The sequence below is a fragment of the Tachyglossus aculeatus genome, chromosome 4 (assembly GCF_015852505.1).
Source record: "Tachyglossus aculeatus isolate mTacAcu1 chromosome 4, mTacAcu1.pri, whole genome shotgun sequence".
NCBI lineage: Eukaryota > Metazoa > Chordata > Mammalia > Monotremata > Tachyglossidae > Tachyglossus > Tachyglossus aculeatus.
Window position 1 is genome coordinate 70,201,525 of NC_052069.1, and position 14,347 is coordinate 70,215,871.

The window sequence follows — 14,347 nt, forward strand, 5'->3', positions numbered from 1 at the left end:
GTCTTTTCATTTCTCTCCCCATCTCATCACTGTATTTTTCCCCCGTCTACCTTCCCCCGTCTCAGTTTTCTTCATATGTTGGTTTCTCCGCATCTACATCTTTCCAATATATTCGAGAAGCTTGTTGCCGATGTCGGCCAGCTTTCGTTCCTCTTTTTTCATTCCTATGTGCCAGATTCTCTAGTGAGCACTGGGGAAGATACAAGGTTTGTAATCAGGTTTCTAATTAGGTTTCAAACCTAATCAGGTTTGAAACAGTCCATGTCCCGCGTGGGGTTCACAGTCTTAATCCCCATTTTACAGATGAGGTAAGTGATTTGCCCAAAGTCACACAGCAGACAGGTGGCAGAGCCTGAATTAGAACCTGGGTTCTTCGGACTCCGAGGCCCATGCTCTATCATTATCCCATCCCGCTTCTTCTTTTGGATGGGTGAGGTTTGGAGTGGAAGCATCAGTCAGTCAATCAAACAATGGTATTTATTAATAATCTTGTTTAAGTGCTTACTATATGCCAGGCACTGTACTAAGCAGTGGAATGGATGCAAGCAAATGGAGTTGGACATAGTCCCTGTCCCAGATGGGGTTCAGAAACATTTACTGTGTGCAGAGTACTGTACCGAGTGCTTGGGAAAGTACAACACCATAGAGTTGGTATACGCGGTCCATGTTTAAAAAGTCTACATGAAGCAGAAGCATTTATTGAAGACCGCCTACGTACAGAGCACCTTCCTGGGTACTTTTTGTGTATGGAGCAGTTCATTAGGAGTTTAGGAGAATAAAATATAAGTAAAATACCCTGCCTTTGTGGCATTCACACTCTCAAGGGTCCCAGTCCTTGGATTCCCCCAAACTCAGTGCCTACTACCTTAACAGGTAGTTCATGTATTTGGGGAGGAATAGAACCTCTAAGGACCATGGGTTTTCCAAGGGATTACTTTACTCCTAATCCCGATCATTAACAGCTGCTGTAGTTTTGACCTTTGGAGTGAGCTCTTCCTAGCACTTTCATTCGTTCAGTAGTATTTATTGAGCACTTGCCATGTGCAAATCACTGTACTAAGCACTTGGGAGAGTCCAATAATAACAATCAACAGATATATTAAACGCACTGTAACAACGAGCCGCGTGAGTGGCCTCATTCAAAGCACAAACTTGCTGGGAAATTCTGTCCCCTTCACTATATTCTATTTATTTCATTTTGTTAATATGTTCTGTTTTGTTGTCGGTCTCCCCCTTCTAGATGACTGTGAGCCCGCTGTTGGGTAGAGACCATCTCTGTATGCTGCCGACTTGTACTTCCCAAGCGCTTAGTACAGTGCTCTGCACACAGTAAGCGCTCAATAAATATGATTGAATGAATGAGTATTTATTCTATTTATTTTATTTTGTTAATATGTCCTGTTTTGTTGTCTGTCTCCCCCTTCTAGACGACTGTGAGCCCGCTGTTGGGTAGGGACCGTTTCTGTATGCTGCCGACTTGTACTTCCCAAGCGCTTAGTACAGTGCTCTGCACACAGTAAGCGCTCAATAAATATGATTGAATGAATGAGTATTTATTCTATTTATTTTATTTTGTTAATATGTCCTGTTTTGTTGTCTGTCTCCCCCTTCTAGACTGTGAGCCCGCTGTTGGGTAGGGACCATCTCTGTATGCTGCCGACTTGTACTTCCCAAGCGCTTAGTACAGTGCTCTGCACACAGTAAGCGCTCAAATGAATGAATGAATATATTTCACCCCAGAGCTTTCCAAAGTTTAGGCCCCCACCATCTTTTCTAATTCTCCTCTTCAACCACCACCATTAAATACCCTGAATTTTCCAAACCCACGGTCACACAAACTGACTCCCTTCCTTAGCCAGGCCAGGATATGGGCGTTGTAATTTCTGCACCTCGTTGCAAGTCAAAGCACATCTTTATTGGCTCTTTCACAATGAGGAAATGTAAACTAATGGGAACAGCATCTCCAGTTGGGTGGAACGATCACAACTTTTTGCAATCTGAGAGGCTCAGAGGGGAATGACTGAGACCCATCTTTTGCCTCAGGGAGGTAACAGAGATGCCCTCAGCTATGATAGGGACGGTAGTGTTGGCAGAGCTGAGGCAGTGGCAGTATTAGGAATTATATTTCTGTGTGTGTATGAGTGTAAATACATATATTAATGCACACGTCTTTGTTATCCTTCTCTACCATCTTAGCCTTTTCGCCCAACTTTCTGCTAATTTTTGCCTTATTTGTTTCTCTCAGTCTCCCCATCCTCTCTGTTTCTGAACATGTATGGTGTCCTCTTTCCATGTTACCATCATCTTTAGCCTCGCCATTTCACTTTAACGCCTAAAAATCTGGTCATGTTACTGTAACACCTTTATTCTATATCATTCTCTTTAGCAAGATATATTATTCACATGGCGTGAAGAATTTGCTACGTAAAGTTGCCTGTCTAAGGGTACATGAAATGACGAATATTAGCTTTCAGTTAGTTTTTACTGTTATTAATGTGTTTGGGTGATATTAACAAAAGTAAGTGATCGAAAGAAGCGGGAACAGAGCTCCATCCGTGCATGCAATTGTGACCAAAAAAACCAAATAGTATTCCCTTCCTCATCGTGTGCAGAAATGTTGAAAAACTGTCGAAAAATATTCAGAAAATTAATATTCATCCGCACACATGAAACAACAGTATGCATAAAGACAGCTAACTTTGATTCTTCCCAACTGTGCTAACCATGAATATGAAGGGATCTTGCTTTTGTTTTTCATGAAGGCTGTTTTCATCATCATCATCATCAATCGTATTTATTGAGCGCTTACTATGTGCAGAGCACTGTACTAAGCACTTGGGAAGTACAAATTGGCAACATATAGAGACAGTCCCTACCCAACAGTGGGCTCACAGTTTTCACCAGTGCACTCTTTACATAAGGCAGAAATCCTTCCCTAAAACACTGGAGAAGCCTTACAATCCTGAATCAATTTGATTGTTGAATCAAACAAAACCATTTCCAGTGACTTTTGATCGTTTTGATTTTTGATAATATTACCAAATCAGATTGCACAGGAAACAAAAAACTTTCACCCACACTCCCCTTTCATTAAATTGAAATTTGAGCTTCCAAACAAAGGATGTATGAGTCAGAAAATGACATCAAGCTTGATTAATTGGTTCTGCATCTAAGCCTCAGCGAAATTTGTCAATGAACTCCCTTTATATTTTGAAGGTTACGTAAGTTCAGATATGTGTGGCGTGATGATATGCCAGAAAATCATATTGTGGTGATCAGTATGCATTTACAAAATCATTTTACCAGGTCGGAGTTGTACATAAAAGCAAATCAAGCTCATTAAGAAAGACCTTGTAGGATCGTTCTAAAACTGCCATAATATTTACAGAAATTATTTAAACTTGTGACATCATCATAGCCTTGTTCATACTCCCCGTGTGGTCCGTAAACCACTTGATAAATTCAGTGAAAATTTCGCTGTTTTGTAGGTTTCCAAGCCTTTAATATAGTGTTTTGCACATAGTAAGCACTCAGTTCATTCAATCGTATTTATTGCTTACTGTGTGCAGAGCACTGTACTAAGCGCTTGATAAATTCTGTTGGTTGATTGATTGAAAATGTTGTGATAGGGATGTGAAATGTAGAGGTAGCCCAGTGGAACTAAAAGAAGCTACACTTCAACTTTGCCAAATTTTTCTTAGGAAGGAGTTGGATTTCACCATGCAAAATCTTGAAATGTAAATGCAAAACAACAGAATGTCACACAAAGCATATCATGTCTGATTCATTGCTAGAGTGGCCAAAACACACTTTATTTTAAGCTAGGGTGTAAGTAACTTTAGGACAGGGATCCTCTCTACCAGCTCTGTGGAATTGTTCTCTCCCAAACACTCAGTGCAATGCATGTGAAGCAACATGGTTTAGTGGATACAGTACAGGCTTGGGAGTCAAAAGATCGTGGCCTCTAATCCCAGCTCCTTCACTTGTCTGCTGAGTGGCCTTGGGCAAGTCACTTCACTTTCATTCATTCATTCATTCAGCTGTATTTATTGAGCACGTACTGTTTGCAGAGCACTGTACAAAGTGCTTGGGACGTACAAGTTGGCAACATATAGAGGCGGTCCCTACCCAACAGCGGGCTCACTATCTAGAAGAGGGAGACAGACAACAAAACAAAGCATGTGGACAGGTGTCAAGTCATCAGAATAAATACAAGTAAAGCTAGATGCACATCATTAAGAAAATAAATAGAATAGTAAATATGTACAAGTAAAATGAGTAGAGTAATAAATCTGTACAAATATATATATACAGGTGCCGTGGGGAGGGGAAGGAGGTAGGGCAGGGGGGAGAGGAAAAAGAGGGCTCAGTCTGGGAAGGCTTCCTGGAGGAGGTGAGCTCTCAGTAGGGCTTTGAAGGGAGGAAGAGAGCTAGCTTGGCGGATGGGCAGAGGGAGGGCATTCCAGGCCCGGGGGAGGACGTGGGCCGGGGGTTGATGGCGGGACAGGCGAGAGCAAGGTACGGTGAGGAGGTTAGCGGCGGCAGAGGAGTGGAGGGTGCGGGCTGGGCTGGAGAAGGAGAGAAGGGAGGGGAGGTAGGAGGGGGCGAGGCAATAGCCTTGAAGCCGAAAGTAAGGAGTTCTTGCTTGTTGACTGGCAGCCACTGGAGATTTTTGAGGACGGGAATAACATGCCCAGAGCGTTTCTGCACAAAGATGATCCGGGCAGCAGCGTGAAGTATAGATTCAAGTGGGGAGAGACAGGAGGATGGGAGATTAGAGAGGAGGCTGATGCTCCTCTGTGCCTCAGTTATGTCATCTGTAAAGTGATTGAGACTCTGAGCCCCATGTGGGACAGGGGCAATGTTCAACCTGATTTGCTTGTATCCACCCTAGAGCATAGTTCAGCACCTGGCACATAGTAATGATTTAACAAATGCCACAATTACTATTGCTTTGCAGAAAGCAAGCTTTCGCTACACACCACTGATTTATCAGTTTGCATTTTTCAGTCTGTCACGGGTATATTTTGGGCTGTGTGGCTCAGTGGAAAGAGCCCGGATTTGGGAGTCAGAGGTCATGGGTTCAAAGCCTGGCTCTACAGCTAGTCAGCTGTGTGACTTTGGGCAAGTCACTTAATTTCTCTTTGCCTCAGTTACCTCATCTGTAAAATGGGGGTTAAGATTGTGAGTGTCACATGGGACAACCTGATCACCTTGTATTCATTCATTCATTCATTCAATCATATTGAGCGCTTACTGTGTGCAGAGCACTGTACTAAGCACTTGGGAAGTACAGGTTGGCAACATATAGAGGCGGTACCTACCCAACAGTAGGCTCACAGTCTAGAAAGGGGGTATCCTCCCCAGCGCTTAGAACAGTGCTTTGTACATAGTAAGCACTTAACTAATACCAAAATTATTATTATTATTATTACTGTGTGCAGAACACTGTACTAAGTGCTTGGATTTTTAAATATTTACTTTTAGCAATTTCCATAAGTGTCAGCCTTCCCTGATGCATAATTCTGATATGAGCAGAGTCCACATAGTTTTTTCATGGCACAGCTGTTGAAGGGAAGAATTGCACCATTTGCCCAAAGCCAGTTGAAATTCAGTAATTCCCGTAGAGTTACGGAATCAAATATATCCCTCCATCGAGTGTGTCTGCAAAAGATTGAACATCCTCATTTAATCAAATCTATAATGACGTCTGAGGCCTCCACTCCTTTTTGGAAGCTTGCCTATGAACTGCCTGTTGAGTGATGCAGGCTGTGAAGGGCAGAAACAGAATATGTAGGGGGCTGATTCAAGGCTTCTGCAAGCAGAATAGCATGAGCACTATGTAATTTCACTATTTGGAAAAAGGCACACAGCTCTGGTGTCATTTGTGTCATGAAATATCCTATTTTGGCCTTGGAACCAGTTGGACAGCCAGAACCAAACCATTTATGACATCACAAGGCAGGTGTGGTGCACTCAAGGGAAGGGCTGAACCTTTTGCTCTGAGACTAGAGATTTTAATAACACTTGTCCTGGAACAGACAACCCCCTTCCCGCATCCCACGTTGTCATAATGAAATTAATGTCTAAATGCATCCCTCTCTATTCAAGCCTCTTTCCCTCCATTTTTCTGGGACACCCACCTTGCCTGTAATTTTTTCCCTTACAAAAAATGATGATTATCTCAAGGCATTTTATCGTGAAAATTTTATGAAAAGAGATTTTTCCCCTTCCTCCCTCCTCTCCAACCTTCTCTGGAGAGCTTTGCTGTGGGAACTGTACAGAGGAGTTCCTTGGAGAGTGTCTGCATTAAGTAATCTTTGAGATGCTGTCTCTGATTTCTCACAGCGACCTGTAGACTTTGCGAAGTGGAGTCCCAAATGATTCTGAATGGTTCCCCAAGATTGCACAATGAATGAAGAATATCGAGCCTTTAAACCTAGATAATTGGAACTAATTTTCTTTATTTTTTTGCTACGTTTAAATTTTTGGAATTAGTCACTGTGCTTCAATAATGCTCCAACTCTCAGATTTGTACTCAGTCTTAACTTTAAGCAATAATTATTTTCTCAAACCTCAACAGGAGACCAGAGGGTGGGTTTAAGGAATCTTGACTCCAAAATTATATTACAATAGGCCAGTTTTTTTCTTCTGTTTTTTTTTTTTTCATTTGCACCAGGAGACTACTCCTTTCTCTTCTCTCAGATGTTCTCAGAGCAACATTTGGAATAAAATATTTCTTCTGTTGCAGGTTACTTCAGGTGGAACATTTATTGGAATCGGACGCAAGACTCCCGATTGCCAAGGAAACACAAAGTATTTCCGCTGTAAATTTTGCAATTTCACGTACATGGGCAATTCATCCACCGAACTAGAGCAACACTTTCTCCAGACTCACCCCAACAAAATAAAAGCCTCCCTCCCTTCCTCTGAATCTGGGAAATCTTCGGAGAAAACCTCGAACAAATCCAGCCCCACCCTGCGGTCTTGCGATGCTGGGGACTTGGGGAAGTGGCAGGACAAAATCACCGTTAAAGCAGGAGACGACACTCCCGTCGGTTACTCGGTGCCCATCAAACCCCTCGAGTCCTCGAAACCAAACGGTACCGATGCCACCAGCTACTACTGGTGCAAATTTTGTAGTTTCAGCTGTGAATCCTCCAGCTCGGTCAAACTGTTAGAGCATTATAGCAAGCAGCACGGTGGAGGCCGGCCGGTGGGCTTCAATCCAGATTTGAACGATAAGCTCTCCAGGGGCTCGGTCATCAATCAGAATGACCTAATCAAAGGTGCAGAGGGGGAACCAGCCACCAAGGCAGAGAAAGGTCCCGGTGCAGCTAAAAAGAAAGATTTCTCCATCAAGGGAGCCGAGGATAATATGGTCACGAGTTACAACTGCCAGTTCTGTGATTTTCGCTACTCCAAGAGCCACGGCCCCGATGTCATTGTGGTGGGGCCGCTGCTCCGCCATTACCAACAGCTCCACAACATCCACAAATGTACCATTAAGCACTGTCCGTTTTGTCCCCGGGGCCTCTGTAGCCCAGAAAAGCACCTTGGAGAGATTACTTATCCGTTCGCTTGCAGAAAAAGTAATTGTTCCCACTGTGCCCTCTTGCTCTTACACTTGTCTCCAGGGGCCGCCGGAAGCTCCCGAGTCAAGCATCAGTGTCACCAGTGTACCTTCTCCACTCCCGATGTCGATATTCTGCTCCTCCATTATGAAAATGCCCACGAGCCCCAGGCCTCTGATGTCAAACAAGAATCGAATCACTTGCCAGGGGCTGATGGGCCACTGACTGTCAAAGAAAACAAGGAGCACTCGTGTACCAAGTGTGACTTTGTCACCCACCTGGAAGAAGAGATTTCCCGACACTACAGGTAAGGAGGGGCAAGACGGTGGGTGACAGGTGGTCATCCAAAGTCAGAAGGCTGGTGACAGCCAATGACCCAAAGCCAGAAGCTAAGAAGCCGCTGGTGAAGTGTGTTTCTCTTTCTTCTTTGAAACTCTCTTTCATCTTCAGGCTGTGCATGATGCATTTGGAGTGAGGATTTTTGTCGAATTTACCTCGGCAGCTATTTCAGTCCTGGACTTAATGTGGAAAGATCATTTTGATTTCTCAATGTGGATGGTGAACATACTCATTTGACCCATTCTTCTTGTCCCTCCTAAAGTACGACGGTATACCGGTGGCTTGTGCTTACCATGTCCCACAGAAGTTCGACAAAATAGTACCCTTTGGCATAACAGTACCGTGAATTGGTAGAGTGCTTTTATATTTCTTATTTTATTTTTCATTTGTTTTTATAATTTTTTCAATTTTATTTTACTTTTATTTTTCACCTTACCTATCTCAGTTCATCCTCACATCATATCTGTGATTTATGGAGTCCCAGCGATCACTCTTCCTATTGTACAGATGAGGAAACTGAGGCCCATAGACATTAAGGGAATTTCCCAAGGTCACACAGCAGGCGCATGGTAGAGTTGCCATGAGAAGCCAGTGCCTTTAGCTCCCCAAACCCATGACCACTCCGCTAGAAAGCACTCTTGAGATAAATATCTCGTTGTTATATGTATTTTGCACCACATAATTCCAGGTCTTGGTGCTGTTGCTGGTAAGTGCAAACCCTGACACCAATTGCCTGTTATCAAGCCATCACTTCCAGGCTCGGAGGCCAGAATTGTTAGGAAGCAAGCTACTCTCTGGTGACATGGTTGTTCCCTCAACTACATTTCTCATTGGCTCCTACCGAACCCCTGTGATAATCCCACCCTTGTAGCAGTTTTTTGTAAATATCCGTATAGTCTGTTTTTTCCCCTATCTGTAATTTATCTTTAAGTTTGCCTCCTCTCCTACATTCTAAGCTCTTTGAAGGTAGGGATCATGTCTGCTTACTCAGTGGTCACCTCCCAAACTCTTGGTATAGTGCTCTGGACACAGTCTGTGATCAGTTAAATGCCAGTGATGGATTGATTGATCTCTCACACTGTCTAATGTGTGTCTGACAGAATCATTGCCACTGTGGAGTTGGTGTGTATGTGTGTGTCGCGGTGGGGAGGAGGATGTAGCTGTCACGGTTAAGTTCAGTCCTGTACCAGCTTATGGAACAACCGGTCCCGTTATATTTCAACCAACTCTGAGAACGCTTTCCCTTCAAAATTAGAACTGGTGATTTCCTGCCAGCTGACTCATTGTGCAGAACCTTGTTTGGCCTCAAAGCCATAATCTTTTGGGGGCAATTATTCCGTCCTCTTGGCATATAGTAGAGCACTATACCGTCTTCATGGTGTCACGTCCATCTCCCTTCAGCCTCGCTGGCCCCCTGGATACCTGTCGCCTGACACGTCCTTCAGATTTCCAGATAAGCTGTGGGATGCAGCTGGAGGAGTTAAAGGTAGAAACGGAACTTTGAAGAAGGGAGCTAAAAACACATTTCTTTAACAGCTTCACCTCCCTCACAAAGGATCCTTGTATATGTGCCAAACCAGCGATGACAGACCCAAAAGATTCAGTGGAAAAGACTCCGCTAAGGAGACGAAGGGCCGTTCCCTAATTATGCCGCTTAAAAGGCGGACATTTTCTAAGGCAGACGGAGCACAAAGCCATTCTCTGGCTGGAATGTCAAAACTTTTGCCCAACTGACTAGGGCACTGCATTTGGCAACTTTTCCCAAACCAGCAAGCAAGCTGCTTCTCATTTGCATTACCGTTCATGAAGCATATTGCAGGAGCCTTTGTCGTTAGTATGGATGAGGTGGGCGCCAGCTGAGACGGCAGGTCTTGGCCTGTAGTTCCCCATTTCAAGCTGAGCATTTTCCATTCAGAGAAAATTTGCAGCAGCAGAAGGGGAAACTTGTGGGCATTGCAGAACTGCTCCTCGGTGTCAGGACTTAGATGGGGCACTGATTCCGCCGTCCAACATGTTGGCAGATGTCTTACGTTGGACGTTCTTGTGCATTCTGCTTCCTTTGCCTTTTAATACTTTTATGTGCCGAAATGATCTATGTGCTCATTTGTGTAAAACAAACTCTCTGAAGAGTAACTTAATTTAAAAAACCTGTTCCAACTAAAGAATCCTGTCTTTTTGTCTCTGCCACTGCATCTGTATCTCTCTGATTGAGTACATACTTTAGTTTCTGTATGCACACACACACACACACATGCACACGTCCTTTGAGCTCGAAGGAAACACCACTGAATGTGAATCTAACATATTGGTGCATGCGTGCCTGAAAAAGGCCAGTGCAGGGCAATCCTCACCCAATTGTGTATGCGCAAAGACTGCTTCTTGTGCTGTCATGTGTGTTGTTTGCAGTGTCTGATGCTGTTTTCGCTTTTCCCTCACTTTTTCCACAGTCGTTTTGAAGCTCTTTGCTCTAAACGAGCTGCTCCCTCTTGTTGCCGTGCACTCTGCGGCAAGCTCAGTTTTCAGCTAACGTGGAGCATTTCCCAAGACTTTCTAAAAGTGTATCTTTTGATTACATTTTATGCGTCCTTGCTTTCAGTTTCCTAATTTCAGCTCAGCAAATGGCACCTGTGTAGATTTCCTCCTGATGTCTGTTCTCCTCATATGTCCCAGGCAACGCAGCTGAGTTCAGGCGAGCCTAGGCTTAATACTAGAAGACTGACCCCGTTCTAGGACTTCTTTCTTTTTTTACCCCTGCTGTTGGATGTTAAGTGGAGCCTATAAGTGATGCTGCTGGAGAAGTTCAAAAAGTTGGGCATGGGGGTCTATGGGAACCAGGCCTTGTGACTCTTGAGAAGTAGGGCATGTAGGACTCCCATTCTGTAGATGTTTAGTTTGGTCTAGAGTTAAACAGTTTGATAGTCTCCAAAAGGATGTGCTACTTCCTTTTCTTTTGTTTCATTATGTGTCAGTGTGCTGCCTAGGTAACTTGATTTGGTGATTGTGTTTTAGCTTTGGGTTATCAATATAGATTTTTGAGTGAGTGCAGTTCCTGCAAACGATACATCACCTCCTTATTTTTTATATATTTATCAGTTTGCAACACTTGGATGATTTGGCAAACCACAGTCATTTGTGTGTTTAGAGTATGGGCCGGTAGGGGATAATCATTCCAGTATATCCGTGTCTAGTACAGTGATCTGCACAGAGCATTCTTTAAATGCCATCGATGGATTTATAGCAGTTCCTGACTTGTCTCTAAGGCTTTGAACGACGCTCATAGCCTGCTGAGTTGGAAGACTTTCTCAGAAGAGTATTCTCATACATGTGTCTCAGTCTCTTACTGCATCCCCCAGCATTGCTGCATGGGATAAATTGAATAAAGCCCACTACTAACCCTACCTTTGTTTCATGGGATGTGAAAAATGAGTAATGAGAAGAGTTTGCAGATGATGTTGGAAAACCTGCTTAGGAAGCGGGATGTATTTCTATGATGATGATGGTATTTGATTATGATATTAAGTGCTTACTATGTGCCAAGCACTGTAGTAAACTCTGGGGATAATCAGGTCCGAGATGAAGATCAGAATCCAAGGAGGAGGGAGAATGGGTTTTGAATCTCAATTTTACAGTTGAGGAAACTGAGGCATAGAGAAGTTAAGTGATAAGTCCAAGGACACACAGCAGGAAAGTGGCAGAACAGGGATTAGAACTCAGGTCCTCTACCTTCTAGGGCTGTGCTCTTTCCACTGGGCCATGCTGCCTCAGGCTGTTGGTATTACAAGTCTAGGCTCTCTTAGCCATGTAAACATTGGATGCCAACATAACTTAATAAATGTTCAGTTTGATAGGAGGTTTTAGGCTTGTTACTCAGAAACTCACCAAAGCTATGCTGACCCTCTAGATTCTGTTTTCTGCTCCTTGGTCTACTTTTGGATATGATTTTGTTTAGGGAGCAGAATTTGGAGGCAGAACTATCACTGGTGAAAACTCCGGGTCTTGTGTAACCCTCTCCGGATGTAGGCTGGTACATGGCCTTGGTTTTCTCCATCCCTCGTGCTTATTTTCAGTCCATAGCTCTGGGCTAGCTTTACAAAGTAATCCAGATTTCTCTGCACGTCTCTTGTGTTGGACATGTAGAATGCTCTTGAATTGTCAGGTTGCCTCAGTTTTAGGATAACTACGTCAAAGCTTCGACTGGTGCATGTAGTCACCTGTACTGCCAGTTTTTAATTTTTAGCCCAGGGATGAACTTGGAAAGGAGCATTGATGGGGAGTAGGACATTCAGTTGGCCTGACTTTGAGGGAGCAAGGCTTTGTTTGGATAAGGAGCGAAAAGAAAGGAGGAAATAGAGCGATAAGAAAAGGAGCAGAAGAAGATAAGGAAAGATGAGGAGGAAAGGAAAAGGAAAGCAAAAGAGTAGGTTGAGCTGACAGAGCTCCTGCTTTTTTGTGGGTAGTAGTAGTAGTATTTATTGAGCTCCTGTTTGGTGCCGTCCAAAATACTTGGAGCTTGGATGACTCAGAATAAAGAAATGACATGTTTCTTGCCCACATAGAACTTCCTCTCTAATGGGGAAAAGACTTGTCAAAGATTTTTACAAGAGTAGTCCCAAGAAATAATTGAATGTACAATTGAATAGACCTATATGTGTGAGCACTGAGGATGGTATAAATAAATGCCGAAGTCCTGGCGTTTGGTAATGGATTTTTATGTTTTAGAAGGTGTTGGAAAGTTAAGTAGAGAAGGCTTGTTTGAGGAAATGGGTCATGTTTTGTTAGTTGTGATGGTGGTTGGACAGGCTGTGGAGCTGATCGTTGAATGTGGCTGTGGCCATGGAATTTGGGTAAGTCATTTAAACTTCTCTGGGCCTCTGTTTCTTCATTTCTAAAATGAGGATAGACATGCCTTTCTCTCTCTCTCTCTCGCTTAGAGAAGAGTGTTCACTGTAAAATAGGATAACTGATATGAAAGCACTTGGGAAAAATAAGAAAGCACTTTATTTTTGACTGTATGAATTTAATGAATATACTGTTATTGAAAAGAAGAGAAGTGGATGATAAAAACACTGCTGAAATAGGAAGGGAGGGGAAACAAAACCTTTGAAATGAGTCTGAATAATTTGGAGGAGCTCAAAAGAGATCCTGCCAAATGATTGCACATGGTAGATTAAAAACAAGAGTGTTCAACCTACTCCCACAGGGTGTGATGGGCTTTATTGAACCTTAAATGTTCCCGTTATGGCCAAACAGATAGTCAGGGAGAAGACATACTATGACCTTGATGCCTATTCAAGTATTTGACTCCTGGGAAGAAATTTCCTGTCATTCTTCTCAACCACCATGAATCATTTTGGCCTTTGTGTGGCCAAGGGATTCCTGCTCTTAGCATATCTCTTTGAAGGAAAACAACAACCACATCTGGAGCAACAGCTCAATATCTGCGTAATTTGTGGAGTTAGTGTCTGTGAGATTGTAAGAACTTGAGGAGGGGCCATTGGCATTTACCTAATGCCATCTTTTCTTGCAAAATTGCTCACTTCAAATTTTTTTTAATGGCACTTAGCACTTCACTAGGTGCCAGGAGCATCATTTGTCCTATCTAGCCTCAATTGCCATAGCAGCCTTCTTGCTGACCTCTTGACCTCCTGTCTCTCCCCACTCCAGTCAGTGCTGCCTGAATCATTTTTCTACAGAAACGTTCAGGCTATTTTTCCCCACTCCTCAGGAATCTCTACTGGTTGCCCATGTGAGCCCACTGTTGGGTAGGGACTGTCTCTATATGTTGCCAACTTGTACTTCCCAAGCGCTTAGTACAGTGCTCTGCACACAGTAAGCGCTCAATAAATACGATTGATGATGATGATGATGATCTGTCTCTGCAGCAAACAGAAACTCCTCACCATTGCCTTTAAAGCAGTCAATCACCTTGCCTCTCCTACCTCACCTTTATACTCTACAACCCAGACTGCCACTTTGCTCCTCTAATGCCGACCCTCTTGCTGTACTTTCATCTCGCCTATCTCGCCACCAACCCGTGGCTCAGTGGAAAGAGCGTGGGCTTGGGAGTCAGAGGTCATGGGTTCAAATCCCGGCTCCGCCACTTGTCAACTATGTGACTTTGGGCAAGTCACTTAACTTCTCTGGGTCTCATTGACCTCATCTGTATAATGGGGATTAAAACTGTGAGCCCCCTGTGGGACAAGCTGATCACTTTGTAACCTCTCTAGGGCTTTGAACAGTGCTTTGCACATAGTAAGTGCTTAATAAAGGCCATCAATATTATTATTATTATTATTATTGTTATTATTATTATTATTATTATTATTATTATCATGTACTGCCTCTGGCCTGGAACACCTTCCCTCCTAACATCTGACAATTACTCTGTCCCACTTCAAAGCCATATTGAAAGCACATCTCCTTCAAGAGGCCTT

General features: G+C 43.4%; 1 protein-coding gene across 5 annotated transcripts in view; it reads left to right on the top strand.

Annotated features, from left to right (window-relative positions):
* The window catches only part of TRPS1 (transcriptional repressor GATA binding 1), a 312,669-nt gene that overhangs the window by 68,336 nt on the left and 229,986 nt on the right, over positions 1-14,347 (top strand). For all 5 annotated transcript variants that reach the window (XM_038745286.1, XM_038745287.1, XM_038745288.1 and 2 more), the window contains one exon: positions 6,752-7,881. In XM_038745286.1, coding sequence (XP_038601214.1) covers positions 6,752-7,881 — 1,130 coding nt within the window. The remainder of the gene's footprint in view (positions 1-6,751; positions 7,882-14,347) is intronic.